General features: G+C 48.8%; 1 protein-coding gene across 1 annotated transcript; it reads left to right on the top strand.

Annotated features, from left to right (window-relative positions):
* The first annotated feature begins 907 nt into the window (after positions 1 to 907).
* LOC139791025 (purine nucleoside phosphorylase-like) lies at positions 908 to 13050 on the top strand. Its single transcript, XM_071732816.1, has 6 exons — positions 908 to 1057; positions 2053 to 2216; positions 3808 to 3911; positions 9016 to 9191; positions 11222 to 11403; positions 11898 to 13050. Exons 1-6 carry the CDS (start codon positions 1047 to 1049, stop codon positions 12164 to 12166), a joined length of 906 nt encoding a protein of 301 aa, XP_071588917.1. The 5' UTR covers positions 908 to 1046; the 3' UTR covers positions 12167 to 13050.
* Positions 13051 to 16272: the final 3222 nt, after the last annotated feature.

The following is a 16272-nucleotide window of genomic DNA, read 5'->3' on the forward strand; positions in this document are numbered from 1 at the left end:
TCCCCTCCCAGTCCCTCCCAGTCCGTCCCTTTTAAACCCCGCCCACCCCTTCCAGACCCCACCCCTCACTCAAGCCCCGCCCACAGCCCTTTAGGCCCCGCCCACAACTTCCTAAGCCCCTCCCAGCAAGTCCAAGCCCCTCTTAAGCCCCGCCCACTCCCCCAGAGACCACGCCCCTTCCCTCTAAGCCACGCCCACCCCATCCAGACCCCGCCCCTCCACGGCAAACCCTGCCCCTCCTTAGGCCCCGCCCCTTCCCCGTTAAGCCCCTCCCCTTAGCCCACGCCCCCATTAAGCCCCGCCCCCCTGCTATGCCCCACCCCCTCCTCTACTTCCGGGCCTCCCTTTTCAGGCCCCTCCCTCTTCCCATTAAGCCCCGCCCCCATTCTAGACCCCGCCCCCCATTTAGCCCCCGCCCTCTCCCCCTCAAGCCCCGCCCCTCACGCTCCTTGGCTCCGCCCCCCGGCCCCGCCTCCCATTGGCTCTTCCGGGTCACCTGACCCGTTGCTAAGCGACCCGCAGGGCCCCGCGCTCCCATTGGCCACCGCGTCACGTGATTCCCCTCCTCCCCTCGTTGCCAGGCAACGCGTTTCCCGCGCTCCCATTGGCTCTTCCGGGTCACCTGACCTCTCCTCCCCCCGTTGCTAAGCGACCCGCAGGGCCCCGCGCTCCCATTGGCCACCGCGCCTCACGTGATTTCCTCTCTCCCCGCTCCCCCCCTCCCTTTCCCGCCGTTGCCAGGCAACGCTCTTCCCGCGCTCCCATTGGCTCTTCCGGGTCACCTGACCCCTCCTCCCCCCGTTGCTAAGCGACCCGGGGAGCCCCGCGCTCCCATTGGCCTCCGCGCATCACGTGATTCCCCGCCTCCCCTCCCCTCGTTGCCCGGCAACGCCGCTCCCGCCCCTTCCCCCGTCTCCCATTGGTCCTCCCCGGGGCGCCGGGCGCTGCCATTGGCCGAGCTGCCCGGTGACGTCACACGGGGAAGCTCCTGATAAGGCCGGGCCCGCGCGGCGGAAGCGCCGGGAGCGGCGGCGGCGGCGGCGGCGATGGAGGGGAGGTGAGGGGGGGCGGGGCCTGCGGGCAGGGGGCGGGGCCTAACGGGGAGGGGCGGGGCCTCTGGGGGGGCCCTGACCCATTGGTGGGGGTCGGACCCCTGTGGGGGGGGCGGGGCTTAAAGGGGAGGGGGCGGGGCCTCTATGGGCGTCACCGAACCATGGGGGGGCGGGGCTTAAAGGGGAGGGGGCGGGGCCCGTTTGGGGGTCCCGGACTCATACGAGGGGCGGGGCTTATTGGGGAGGGGGCGGAGCTTAAAGGGAGGGGCGGGGCCTATATGGGATCCCTCACCCCTATGAGGGCGGGGCTTAAATGGGAGGGGGCGGGGCTTGTGTGGGGGTCCCGGACCCGTGTGGGGGGAGGGGCTTGTTTGGGGAGGGGGCGGGGCTTAAATTGGGAGGGGGCGGGGCCTGTATAGGGGGTCACTGACCCATGGGGGGCGGGGCCTAGAGGGGGCGGTGCTTAAAGGGAGGGGGCGGGGCTTATATGGGGTTCCTTGGCTCATATAGGGGCGGGGCTTAAGTGGGAGGGGGCGGGGCCTATTTGGGTGTCCCTAACCCATACGGGGGGGCGGGGCCTGTTCGGGGGGCGGGGCCTATATGAGGGTTCCTGACCCATATGGGGGCGGGGCTTATTGGGGAGGGGGCGGGGCTTATTGGGGAGGGGGCGGGGCTTGGGGGGTCCCAGGCGCCATTTTGGGTCAAGTTGGGGGTCCTGGGGCCCAACGTGGGGATCCTGGGAGCCATTTTGGGCCAATTTATGGGTCCTGGAGCCCAACGTGGGGGTCCCAGGCGCCATTTTGGGTCAAGTTGGGGATCCTGGGAGCCATTTTGGGTCAACTTATGGGTCCCGGGCGCCATTTTGGGTCAATTCATGGGGCCTGGGCCCCAACTTATGGGTCCTGGGCGCCATTTTGGGTCAAGTTGGGGGTCCTGGGCGCCATTTTGGGGGTCCCGGGCGCCATTTTGCTCCAACATCCGGGTCCCCCGTGCCCCCCAGTTTCGAGGCGTGCTCGGAGGCCGCTGATTGGCTGCGGGGGAGGCTGCGGGTGCCCCCCAAGGTGGGATTGGTCTGCGGGTCGGGGCTGGGGGCTCTGGCCCAGGAGGTGCAGGAATCCCAGAGCTTCCCCTACGGAGACATCCCCAACTTCCCCAGGAGCACCGGTGGGGACTGGGAGGCACTGGGAGGGGACTGGGAGGGGATTGGGGGGACTGGGAGGGACTGGGAGGGGATTGGGGGGACTGGGATGGACTGGGAGGGATTGGGAGGGGATTGGGAGGGACTGGGAGGGACTGGGAGGGACTGGGAGGCAAATGGGAATGAGTTGGGTCAACTGGGACCAACTGGGAGAGACTGGGAATGATTGGGAGGGGATTGGGAGGGACTGGGAGGGACTGGGAGGGAACTGGGAGGGAACTGGGAGGGGACTGGGAGGGACTGGGAGAAGATTGGGGGGACTGGGAGGGACTGGGAGGGGACTGGGATGGGCTGGGAGGGGATTGGGGGGGACTGGGAGGCACTGGGAGACACTGGGAGGGAACTGGGACAGGACTGGGAGGGGATTAGGGGGACTGAGAGGCAAATGGGAATGAGTTGGAGCCAACTGGGAGCAACTGGGAGAGACTGGGAGGAAACTGGGAATGATTGGGAGGGGATTGGGAGGGACTGGGAGGGGACAGGGAGGGAACTGGGAGGGAACTGGGAGGGGACAGGGAGGGGGTTGGGAGGGACTGGGAGGGAACTGGGAGGGGATTGGGAGGGGACTGGGAGGGGACAGGGAGGGAACTGGGAGGGACTGGGAGGGACTGGGAGGGGATTGGGGGGGCTGGGAGGGACTGGGAGGGACTGGGAGGGAACTGGGAGGGAACTGGGAGGGACTGGGAGAGGATTGGGGGGACTGGGAGGGACTGAGAGGGAACTGGGAGGGAACTGGGAGGGACTGGGAGGGACTGGGAGGGGGTTGGGAGGGGATTGGGGGGGACTGGGAGGCACTGGGAGGCACTGGGAGGGAACTGGGAGGGGATTGGGAGGGGATTGGGAGGGACTGGGAGGGACTGGGAGGCAAATGGGAATGAGTTGGAGCCAACTGGGAGCAACTGGGAGAGACTGGGAGGAAACTGGGAATGGTTGGGAGGGGATTGGGAGGGAGTGGGAGGGGATTGGGGGGACTGGGAGGGAACTGGGAGGGAACTGGGAGGGGACTGGGAGGGGATTGGGAGGGACTGGGAGGGAACTGGGATGGACTGGGAGGGAACTGGGAGGGACTGGGAGAGGATTGGGGGGACCGGAAGGGGATTGGGAGGGACTGGGAGGGAACTGGGATGGACTGGGAGGGAACTGGGAGGGACTGGGAGAGGATTGGGGGGACTGGGAGGGACTGAGAGGGAACTGGGAGGGAACTGGGAGGGACTGGGAGGGGATTGGGAGGGACTGGGAGCTACTGGGAGGGAACTGGGAGCTACTGGGAGGGACTGGGAGGGACTGGGAGGGGACTGGGAGGGGACTGGGAGAGGATTGGGGGGACTGGGAGGGGATTAAGGGGGATTGGGAGGGCCTGGGAGGGCCTGGGAGGGGGATTTGGGGTGATTTTGGGTGATTTTGGGTGATTCTGGGCTCCCGGGGTTGATTTTTGGGGTGATTTGGGGTGATTTGGGCCCCAAGTCCTCTCCCTTTTTGCTGCTTTTCCCCCCTTTCCCCTCCCCCTCCCCCCCCGGGGTTTTGGGGTGAATCCCCGGTGTTTTGGGGCTGTCCCAGTGCCAGGCCACGAGGGGAGGTTGGTCGTGGGGCTCCTGGGGGTCGCTCCCTGCGCCGTCCTCATGGGGAGGTTCCACCTCTACGAGGGGTACAGCCCCCAGCAGGTACCCCCACCCTATAGGGACCCTATAGAGACCCTCACCCTATAGAGGGACCCTCACCCTATAGAGAGACCCTATAGAGACCCCTCATCCTATAGAGACCCCTCACCCTATAGAGGGACCCTATAGAGACCCTGACCCTATAGGGGACCCCAGACCCTATAGAGGGACCCCAGACCCTATAGAGAGACCCCAGACCCTATAGAGGGACCCCAGACCCTATAGAGGGGCCCCAGACCCTATAAGGGACCCCTGACCCTATAGGAGACCCCAGACCCTATAGGAGACCCCTGGCCCTATAGAGGGACCCCTGACCCTATAGAGGGACCCTGACCCTATAGAGGGACCCCTGGCCCTATAGAGAGACCTCTGACCCTATAGAGGGACCCCAGACCCTATAGAGGGACCCTGACCCTATAGAGGGACCCCTGACCCTATAGAGGGACCCTATAGAGAGACCTCTGACCCTATAGAGGGACCCTGACCCTATAGAGAGACCCTGACCCTATAGAGGGACCCCAGACCCTATAGAGGGACCCCTCACCCTATAGAGGGACCCTGACCCTATAGAGGGACCCTATAGAGACCCTGACCCTATAGAGGGACCCCAGACCCTATAGAGGGACCCTATAGAGAGACCCCTGACCCTATAGAGGGACCCCTGACCCTATAGAGGGACCCTATAGAGAGACCTCTGACCCTATAGAGGGACCCAGACCCTATAGAGAGACCCTGACCCTATAGAGGGACCCCAGACCCTATAGAGGGACCCCTGACCCTATGGAGGGACCCCTCATCCTATAGAGGGGCCCCAGACCCTATAGAGGGACCCTGACCCTATAGAGAGACCCCTGACCCTATAGAGGGACCCTGACCCTATAGAGAGACCCCAGACCCTATAGAGGGACCCTGACCCTATAGAGAGACCCTGACCCTATAGAGGGACCCTGACCCTATAGAGGGACCCTGACCCTATAGAGAGACCCCAGACCCTATAGAGGGACCCTGACCCTATAGAGAGACCCCAGACCCTATAGAGGGACCCCTGACCCTATAGAGAGACCCCAGACCCTATAGAGGGACCCCTGACCCTATAGAGAGACCCCAGACCCTATAGAGGGACCCTATAGAGGACCCCAGACCCTATAGAGGGACCCCTGACCCTATAGAGGGACCCCAGACCCTATAGAGGGACCCCAAACCCTATAGAGAGACCCCAGACCCTATAGAGGGACCCTATAGAGGACCCCAGACCCTATAGAGGGACCCCTGACCCTATAGAGGGACCCCAGACCCTATAGAGGGACCCCTGACCCTATAGAGGGACCCCTGACCCTATAGAGACCCCAGACCCTATAGAGGGACCCCAGACCCTATAGAGGGACCCCAGACCCTATAGAGAGACCCCAGACCCTATAGAGGGACCCCTGACCCTATAGAGGGACCCCTGACCCTATAGAGACCCCAGACCCTATAGAGAGACCCCAGACCCTATAGAGGGACCCCAGACCCTATAGAGAGACCCCAGACCCTATAGAGGGACCCCAGACCCTATAGAGGGACCCCAGACCCTATAGAGGGACCCCTGACCCTATAGAGGGACCCCAGACCCTATAGAGGGACCCTGACCCTATAGAGAGACCCCAGACCCTATAGAGGGACCCTATAGGGGACCCCAGACCCTATAGAGGGACCCTGACCCTATAGGGGACCCCAGACCCTATAGAGGGACCCTGACCCTATAGAGAGACCCCAGACCCTATAGAGGGACCCCAGACCCTATAGAGAGACCCCAGACCCTATAGAGGGACCCCAGACCCTATAGAGGGACCCTATAGGGGACCCCAGACCCTATAGAGGGACCCCTGACCCTATAGAGGGACCCCAGACCCTATAGAGGGACCCTGACCCTATAGAGAGACCCCAGACCCTATAGAGGGACCCTATAGGGGACCCCAGACCCTATAGAGGGACCCTGACCCTATAGGGGACCCCAGACCCTATAGAGGGACCCTGACCCTATAGAGAGACCCCAGACCCTATAGAGGGACCCTATAGGGGACCCCAGACCCTATAGAGGGACCCTGACCCTATAGGGGACCCCAGACCCTATAGAGGGACCCTGACCCTATAGAGAGACCCCAGACCCTATAGAGGGACCCCAAATTCCATCCAAATGTCCTCAAACCCCCATAAATGCCCCCAAATCCCCTCTAAATGACCCCAACCCCCTATTTCTGTCCCCAAACTCTCCATAAATGTCCCCAAAACCCCTATAAGTGACCCCATATCTCTCTGACCCCAAATTCCACCCAAATGACCCCAAATCCCCTCTAAATGCCCCAAACCCCCCATAAATGTCCCCAAACCCCTTATAAATGACCCCAAACTCTCCATAAATGACCCCAAAACCCCTATTTTTGTCCCCAAATCCCCTATAAATGTCCCCAAGTCCCCTCTAAATGTCTCCAAAACCCCCATAAATGTCCCCAAATCCCCTATAAGTGCCCCCAAATCCCTATAAATGACCCCAAACCCTTATAAATGACCCCAAAACCCCTCTAAATATCTCCAAATCCCCTCTAAATGCCCCCAACTCCCTATAAATGACCCCAAATCCCCTATTTTTGTCCCCAAATCCTCAATAAATGACCCCAAACCCCCCATTTATGTCCCCAAAACCCCCATAAATGCCCCCAAACCCCTCTTTCTGTCCCCAGATCCCCTCTAAATGACCCCTAAACTCTATTTTTGTCCCCAAACCCCCTCTTTCTGTCCCCAAAACCCACATTTATGTCCCCAAACCCCCCGTAAATGCCCCCAAATCCCCTCTAAAAGCCCCCAAATCCCCAGAAATGACCCCAAAACCCCTCCATATGTCCCCAAACCCCTCATAAATCTCCCCCAAACCCCTCTTTCTGTCCCCAAACCCCCTATAAATGCCCCCAAATCCCCTATAAATGTCCCCAAATCCCTATAAATGTCCCCAAGTGCCCTCTAAATGTCCCCAAAACCCCCATAAATGCCCCCAAATCCCCTATAAGTGACCCCAAATCTCTCTAAATGCCCCCAAATCCCTATAAATGCCCCCAAATCCCCTATTTTTGTCCCCAAATCCTCAATAAATGACCCCAAACCCCCCATTTATGTCCCCAAAACCCCCATAAATGTCCCCCAAACCCCTCTTTCTGTCCCCAAATCCCCTCTAAATGACCCCTAAACTCTATTTTTGTCCCCAAACCCCCTCTTTCTGTCCCCAAAACCCACATTTATGTCCCCAAACCCCCCGTAAATGCCCCCAAATCCCCTCTAAAAGCCCCCAAATCCCCATAAATTACCCCAAAACCCCTCCATATGTCCCCAAGCCCCTCAAAAACCTCCCCCAAACCCCTCTTTCTGTCCCCAAACCCCTTACAAATGACCCCAAACTCTCCATAAATGACCCCAAATCCCCTATAAATGACCCCAACCCACTATTTCTGTCCCCAAACTCCCCATAAATGACCCCAAATCCCCTCTATATGAACCCAAATCCCTGTAAATGACCCCAAGTCCCCTCTAAATGTCCCCAGATCCCTATAAATGACCCCTAAACCCCAATTTTTGTCCCCAAATCCTCCATAAATGACCCCAAATCCTCTCCATATGCCCCCAAGTCCCTATAAATGCCCCCAAATCCCCTCTAAATGTCCCCAACCCCCCCATAAATGACCCCAAATCCTTATGATTGCCCCCAAATCCCGTTTTTGTCCCCAAATCTCCCATAAATGACCCCAAATCCCCTCTAAATGCCCCAAACCCCCCATAAATGACCCCAAACTCTCCATAAATGACCCCAAAACCCCTATTTTTGTCCCCAAACCCTCTATAAATGAACCCAAACTCCCCATAAATGCCCCCAAATCCCCAGAAATGCCCCCAAATCCCCAGAAATGACCCCAAAACCCCTCCATATGTCCCCAAACCCCTCATAAATCTCCCCCAAACCCCTCTTTCTGTCCCCAAACCCCTTATAAATGACCCCAAACTCTCCATAAATGACCCCAAATCCCCTATAAGTGACCACAAATCCCTATAAATGCCCCCAAACCCCCCATAAATGACCCCTAAACCCCAATTTTTGTCCCCAAACCCTCCATAAATGCCCCCAAAACCCCCATAAATGCCCCCAAGTCCCTATAAATGAACCCAAAACCCCTCCATATGTCCCCAAACCCCCTATAAATGCCCCCAAATCCCTATAAATGACCCCAAATCCCTATAAATGTCCCCAAGTGCCCTCTAAATGTCCCCAAAACCCCCATAAATGTCCCCAAATCCCCTCTAAGTGCCCCCAAATCCCTATAAATGACCCCAAATCCCCTATTTTTTTCGCAAATTCTCAATAAATGACCCCAAACCCCCCATTTATGTCCCCAAAACCCCCATAAATGTCCCCAAACCCCCTCTTTCTGTCCCCAAAACCCACATTTATGTCCCCAAATCCCCCGTAAATGCCCCCAAATCCCCTCTAAAAGCCCCAAACCCCTCATAAATCTCCCCAAAACCCCTCTTTCTGTCCCCAAACCCCTTATAAATGACCCCAAACTCTCCTTAAATGACCCCAAATCCCCTCTAAATGTCCCCAAATCCCCTCTAAATGCCCCAAACCCCCCATAAATGACCCCAAACCCCCTATTTTTGTCCCCAAACCCTCTATAAAGGAATCCAAACTCCCCATAAATGACCCCAAATCCCCAGAAATGACCCCAAATCCCCAGAATGACCCCAAAACCCCTCCATATGTCCCCAAACCCCTCATAAATCTCCCCCAAACCCCTCTTTCTGTTCCCAAACCCCTTATAAATGTCCCCAAACTCTCCATAAATGACCCCAAATCCCCTATAAGTGACCACAAATCCCTATAAATGCCCCCAAGCCCCCCATAAATGACCCCTAAACCCCAATTTTTGTCCCCAAACCCTCCATAAATGCCCCCAAGTCCCTATAAATGAACCCAAAACCCCTCCATATGTCCCCAAATCCCCATAAATGACCCCAAATCCCCAGAAATGCCCCCAACCCCCCTCTTTCTGTCCCCAACCCCCCCTTTCCCCCCCTGCCCCAGGTGGTGGTTCCGATCCGGGTCCTGGCTCTGCTCGGGGTCCACACCCTGGTTCTGACCAACGCTGCCGGGAGCCTGCGCAGCCCCTGGGCCCCGGGGCACCTCCTGGTGATCAGAGACCACATCGACCTCCCCGGCCTGGCGGGCAGGAACCCCCTGGTGGGGCCCAACGATGACAGGTGACCAAAACCCAAAAAAACACCCAAAAACCCAACGAAACAGCAAAAAAACCCCAAAAAACCCTCAAAATCCGTCACTTTGGCACCAAAATCTGACTTTTTGACCCCAAAATTGGTGATTTTGACCCCAAATTGGTGGTTCTGACCCTAAATCGGTGTTTTTGACCCCATAATTGGTGGTTTTGAACCCAAAATTGGTGTTTATCACCCCAAAATTGGTCATTTTGGCCCCAAAATCAGTATTTTTGACCCTCAATTGGTGTTTTCAACCCCAAAATCCGACTTTTCAACCCCAAAATCGGTCATTTTGCCCCAAATTGGTGATTTTGACCCAAAAATTGGTGGTTTTGACCCCAAAATCGTTCATTTTGGCCCCAAGTTGGTGTTTCCGACCCCAAAATCGGTCATTTTGACCCCAAAATTGGTGATTTTGACCCTAAATTGGTGTTTTCAACCCCAAAATTGTATTTTGACCCCCAAATCAGTCATTTTGGCCCCAAAATTGGTGGTTTTGACCCCAAAATCTGACTTTACCAAAAAGTAAATGGTTCTGACCCAAAAAATTGGTGGTTCTGACCCGAAATTGGTATTTTGGACCCCAAAATCTGACTTTTCGACCCCAAAATTGCTCATTTTGGCCTCAAAATTGGTGGTTCTGACCCTCAATTGGTGTTTTCAACCCCAAAATCCGACTTTTCGACCCCAAAATTGGTCATTTTGGCCCCAAATTTGTGGCTTTGACCCCAAAATCCGACTTCTTGACCCCAAAATTGGTCCTTTTGGCCCCAAAATCAGTGGTTCTGACCCGAAATTGGTATTTTCAACCCCAAAATCTGACTTTTCGACCCCAAAATCGAACGTTTTGCCCCAAATTGGTGATTTTGACCCCAGAATTGGTATTTTTAGACCCCAAATTGGTGATTTTGACCCCAAAATCCAACTTTCTGACCCAAAATTGGTCCTTTTGGCCCCAAAATCGGTGCTTCTGACCCGAACTTGGTATTTTGGACCCCAAAATCGGACTTTTCGACACCAAAATCGGTCATTTTGACCCCAAATTGGTAATTTTTACCACAAATTGGTGCTTTTGACCCGAAAATTGGCCATTTTGACCCCAAATTGGTGCTTCTGACCCTAAATCGGTATTTTTGACCCCATAATTGGTGTTTTTGAACCCCAAATTGGTGTTTATGACCCCAAAATCGGTCCTTTTGAACCCAAAATTGGTGGTTCTGACCCTCAATTGGTGTTTTCAACCCCAAAATCCGACTTTTCAACCCCAAAATCAGTCATTTTGCCCCAAATTGGTGATTTTGACCCCAAACTTGGTGGGTTTGACCCCAAAATTGGTCATTTTGGCCCCAAATTGGTGGTTTTGACCCCAAAATCCGACTTTTTGACCCCAAAATTGGTATTTTTAGACCCCAAATTGGTGATTTTGATCCAAAAATCAGTGATTTTGAACCCAAAAATTGGTATTTTTGACCCCAATTGGCCATTTTGGCCCCAAAATTGTATTTTTGACCCCAAGAATTGGTGTTTTCAACCCCAAAATTGGTCATTTTGGCCCCAAAATCAGTATTTTTGACCCCAAATTGCTCATTTCCACCCCATTTCCCTGCAGTTTTACCTCAGTTTCCTCCCCATTTCTCCCCAATTTCCCTTTTTTCTCACTTCCGCCTCATTTCCCCTCCATTTCCCCCACTTCCCCTTCACTTCCTGTTTACTTTCTGTTCACTTCCTGCTCACTTCCGCCTCACTTCCTGTTTACTTCCGCCTCATTACCTCCCTATTTCCCCGTTTCCTCCCCATCCCCCCACTTCTGCCTCACTTCCTGTTCACTTCCGCCTCACTTCCTGTTCACTTCCTGCTCACTTCCGCCTCACTTCCTCTTCACTTCCTGTTCACTTCCGCCTCGTTCCCTCCCTATCTCCCCATTTCCTCCCCACCCCCCCAATTTCCCCGCTTCCCCTTCACTTCCTGCTCACTTCCGGTTCACTTCCGGTTCACTTCCTGTTCCTTCCCCGCAGGCTGGGCCCCCGTTTCCCCTCCATGGCGGCCGCCTATGACCCCGCCCTCCTCCGCCACGCCCTCCAGGCCGCCCCTCCCCCGCTCTGCGCCCGCCCCGGGGTCTACGTGGGGGTGGGGGGACCCAGTTACGAGACCCCCGCCGAGTGCGGGTTCCTCCGCGGGATCGGGGGGGACGCAGTCGGTGAGGGACCGGGCGGGGGGGGACCGGAAATGGGGGGGGGACACGAGGGGGAACACGTTAAGAACACGGGAAGGGTGGGGGGGGGAGGGAAAAGGGGGGACACAGAGGGGGGGAAGGGAAATGGGGGGACACCGGGGGGGAGGGGGGGGAACCATTTGGTGAGGGACCGGGTGGGGGGGGGGGAACCGGAAATGGGGGGGGGACACGAAAGGGAACATGGGAAGGAGACGGGAAGGGGGGGGAGAAGGGAAAAGGGGGGACACAGAGGGGGAGGGGGGGAACCATTTTGTGCGGGACCGGGTGGGGGGGGGACCGGAAATGGGGGGGGGGGGGGGGGGACACGGTGGGGGGAGGGGTGGAACATGTTAAGGACATGGGAAGGGTGGGGGGAAGAGAAATGGGGGGACACAGAGGGGGAGGGGGGGAACCATTTTGTGTGGGACCGGGCAGGGGGGGACCGGAAGTGGTGTGGGAGACGTTGGCCCCGCCCCCAGGGATGAGCACGGTGCAGGAAGCGGTGGCCGCGCGGCACTGCGGGCTCCGCCTCCTCGGCCTCTCCCTCATCACCAACGCGGCCCCCGGCGGCGGCGGCGACGTCACCGAGGGCGGCGCCGAAGGCGGGGGCGGTGACGTCACGGGGCGGGACGGCGATGACGTCACCGGGCACGAGGAAGTCTTGGCCGCCGCCCAAGCCGGGACCCGGCACCTCCGCAGCCTCCTGGTGGCTTTGGCCCCGCGCTTGGCCACGCTGGAGCACGCGTAGGACACGCGGGGGTCACGTGGGGGGGTCACGTGGTGATCCCCGTGGTGCCCTGATTGGCCTTAAACCCCCCGGAAATCACGTGGTGATCACATGTGAGCCACATGTAGGTCACGTGTTCATCACGTGTTGATCCCGTGTCGATCCCGTGTTCACCAAACCCCACGACTGGCCTTAAACCCCCTGGAGACCCCGTGTTAATCCCATGTAAATCCCATGTAAATCACATGTAGATCACGTGTTCATCACATGATGGCCTCATGTCCATCCCGTGTTGATCCCGTGCCCTGATTGGCCTTAAATCCCACGTTAACCCCCTCTAAATCACGTGTTAATCCCATGTAGATCACGTGTTCATCACATGTAACTCCCATGATGACCCCGTGTCCATCCCATGGCACCAAAACCCCAAGGTTGGCCTTAAACCCCCTGTAAATCCCATGTAAATCCCATGTAAATCCCATGTAGATCACGTGTTGACCCCGTGTAGATCCCATGTTGACCCGTGATGACCCCGTGTCCATCCCGTGTTCACCAAACCCCACGACTGGCCTTAAGCCCCCTGGAGACCCCGTGTAAATCCCATGTAGATCCCATGTAGATCACGTGTTCATCACGTGATGGCCTCATGTCCATCCCATGTTGATCCGTGTCCTGATTGGCCTTAAATCCCACGTTAACCCCCCCCAAATCACGTGGTGATCACATGTTAATCCCATGTAAATCACGTGTCAATCACCTGATGACCCCGTGTCCCTCCCGTGTCCATCCCGTGCCCTGATTGGCCGGAACCCCCCTGGAAGCCCCGTGTCGGCCCCTCCCCACCCCCAGGGACCAAAACCCCTCCCCCCCCCCCGTTTAATTTCGCAATAAAAGCCCCGCCCTGAGGAACGGCTCATTAATTATTCATGAGGGGGGAGGGGCCGAGGGGGGAGGGGGAGGAGGGGAAAGAAAGGGAAATGAAATGAAACGAAAATATAAAATGAAATGAAGTGAAAGACAAAGAAAATTAAGGAACAACAAAAAATAAAATAAATAAAATAAAATAAAATAAAATAAAAAATAAAATAGAAATAAAATAAAAAATAAAATAAATAAAATAAAATAAAATAAAATAAAATAAAATAAAATAGAAATAAAATAAAATAAAATAGAAAAAAAATAAAATAGAAATAAAATAAAATAAAATAGAAATAAAAAATAAAATAAATAAAATAAATAAAATAAATAAAATAAATAAAATAAAATACAATATAATAAAATAAAAATAATATAAAATAAAAATAAAAAAAAAATTAAAAAATGAAATAAAATAGAAATACAATTTAAAAAAAAACAAAAAATAAAATAAAAACGTAAATTAAAAAATAAAATAAACCAAAAATAAAATAATATAAAGTAAAATAAATTGAAATGAAGTAAAATAAAATACAATAAAATTAAATAAATAAAAAAAATAAAAAATAAAATAAAATTTAAAAAATTAAAGTAGAATAAAAATAAATAAAATAAAATAAAACAAAATAAAATAAAAAAATTTAAAAAATAATTAAAAAATGAATAAAATAAAAATTTAAAATTACTTAATTAAAAATAAATAAAATTAAATAAAACTAAAATTAAAAAATAAAATAAAAGCTCATCAATCAACAGGAATAAAAACAAAAACAAAAAGAAAAATCAAAAAATGAAAAAATTAAAGGTGATAAAATAAATAAATGAATAAGTAAACAGTAAAATAATCAATATCTATAATAAATATTATTATAATTATAATTATAATAATTATATAATACAAGGAAAATTTCATGAATAAAGAAATGAAAGAAAGAAATTTTAAAAAATGAATAATTCGAGGGATAAAAAATGAAAATAAATAAATAATTGAATAAATAAATAAATAAATAAATAAAAATAAAATAAAAAATAAAATTATTATTAAATTAAAAAATAGATAATGAAAAAAATTTAATAAAAATAAAAATTCATCCATCAACAAAAACCGAATAAAAATTAAAATAAATAAATAAAAAAAATGAAAAAATGAATGGTGATCAAATAAATCAATAAAGAAAATAAAGAAACAAAAGAAACATAAAGAAATAAAACAAGGAAATTTTTAAAATTGAGTAAATCAAGAGGGATGAAAATGAAAATAAATAAATAAAGAAAGAATTTATTACGAAAAAAGAAATAAAAATTCATAAATTAAATAATAACAAAAATAAATAAAAGAAATAACTAAAATTAAAACAAGAAAACAAAAAAAAATTAAAACGAAAAAAATTTAAAAATTAATAAGTAAAAATGGATCAATAAATTAAAATCAATTAAAATTAAATAAAAAAAGAAAAAATTCATAAATTTAATAATAATAATAAAAAAAGAAATAAAAAAAAGAAATTAAAAAAAATTTAAGAAACGTGACTAAAGAAGAAATAATAAAAAAATTAAAAAATTCAATTAATGAATAAAAAATTAAATCAAGAAATAAAACTACAGAAAATAAAAATTAAAAAGTTGAGAAACACGAATGAAATAGAAATTCAATCAAAATAAAAACGAAAATAAAAATAAATACAAGCAAAATGCTTATATAAAAATATAAATCATACAGGTAAAAATAAATTTAAACAAATGAAATTAAAAAATAAAAGTAAATAAAAATTAAAATAAATAAATAAAAAAAATAAAATAAAAAATAAATAATTTAAATAAATAAATGCTCAATCAAGAAATAAACTAAAGAAACAAATTAAATAAATAAAAAGATAAAATAAAATAAATAAATAAAATAAAATAAAATAAAAAGATAAAAATCAAAATGCAACAAGGAAAATGTCAATAAATAATAAGATAAAAATAAAAAAATTAAATAATAAAAAAATATTATATGTAATTATATCAATATAAAAATTATAGAAACAATATAAAAACATAAATAGATAAATAAATAAATAAATAAATAAATAAAATAAAATAAAAATAAAATTAAAAGAAAAAATAAATAAAATTAAAAGAAATCAAAAATAAAAATAGAAAAATAAATAAATAAGTTGGTAATAAATAAATAAACTAGATAATAAAAAATAAATAAATAAAACAAAATAAATACATAAAATAAATAAATAAATAAAACAAATAAATACCTAAAATAAAGGGATATAGAAATAAATAATTAAGAAATGAGGGAAGTCAAATAATTAACCATGAAATTAAAAACTTGAAAGTTTTTAATTATAAAATGAAATGTCAAAATTTAATGTAATTAAGATAATCAAGATAAACTTCAATTAAAAGGAAATAAATGTTAAATAGTGTTTATGTTTAGTTTATTTCTACAAATTTGTACCTTTATATTAATTTTTTTTTTAATATTTATTACGGGGGGGGGGATGGGGCTGGGGGGGGTAAAAGGAGAAGAAAAAAGGGACTTAAATAACTCAAAGGAGAAAGATCAATTTCATTAAATTAAGATTTAAATTACATTTAAAATTTAAATTAAGAATTAAAATTCAGATTTGAATGAAGATTTTTTTTTAGATTTCAGATTTTTCAGATTTTTTTTTACGATTTTTTTTACTTTTTTTTTTCCTTTTTAGGATTCACTAAGATTCATGAATGACCTTTATTTTATCAGTTCTTTACTTAATTAATAGCTCTCAATTAATTAATTAATTAATTAATTTCTTCACCTTTCAGATTTTGAGATTTTTCAGATTTAAAAAATTTATTAATAAAATAATTAATGATTTATTAATAATTAAAATTTAATTCAATAATAAATATTAATCTTTATTATTGAATTATAACTAATAAATATTATTAAGATATTATCAACAAATATTTAAGAAATTAATATTAATTAATAGCCTTATTAATTAACCTTTATTAACACCCATTATTGAATTAAGGTTCTTTTTCAGATTTAAGATTTTTTTTAGATTTCCCCATTTTTCCGATTTTTTTTCCGATTAATTAAGATTAATTAAATAATTATTAATATTAATTAATAATAATTAATTATTCCCTTAATTATTCCATCGTTCTTTACTCATCACCGCCCATTAATCAATATTTCAATTAATTCCCGCCCGTGATTAATTAAA

Source organism: Heliangelus exortis, unplaced genomic scaffold (genome assembly GCF_036169615.1).
Source record: "Heliangelus exortis unplaced genomic scaffold, bHelExo1.hap1 Scaffold_86, whole genome shotgun sequence".
Taxonomy (NCBI): Eukaryota; Metazoa; Chordata; class Aves; order Apodiformes; family Trochilidae; genus Heliangelus; species Heliangelus exortis.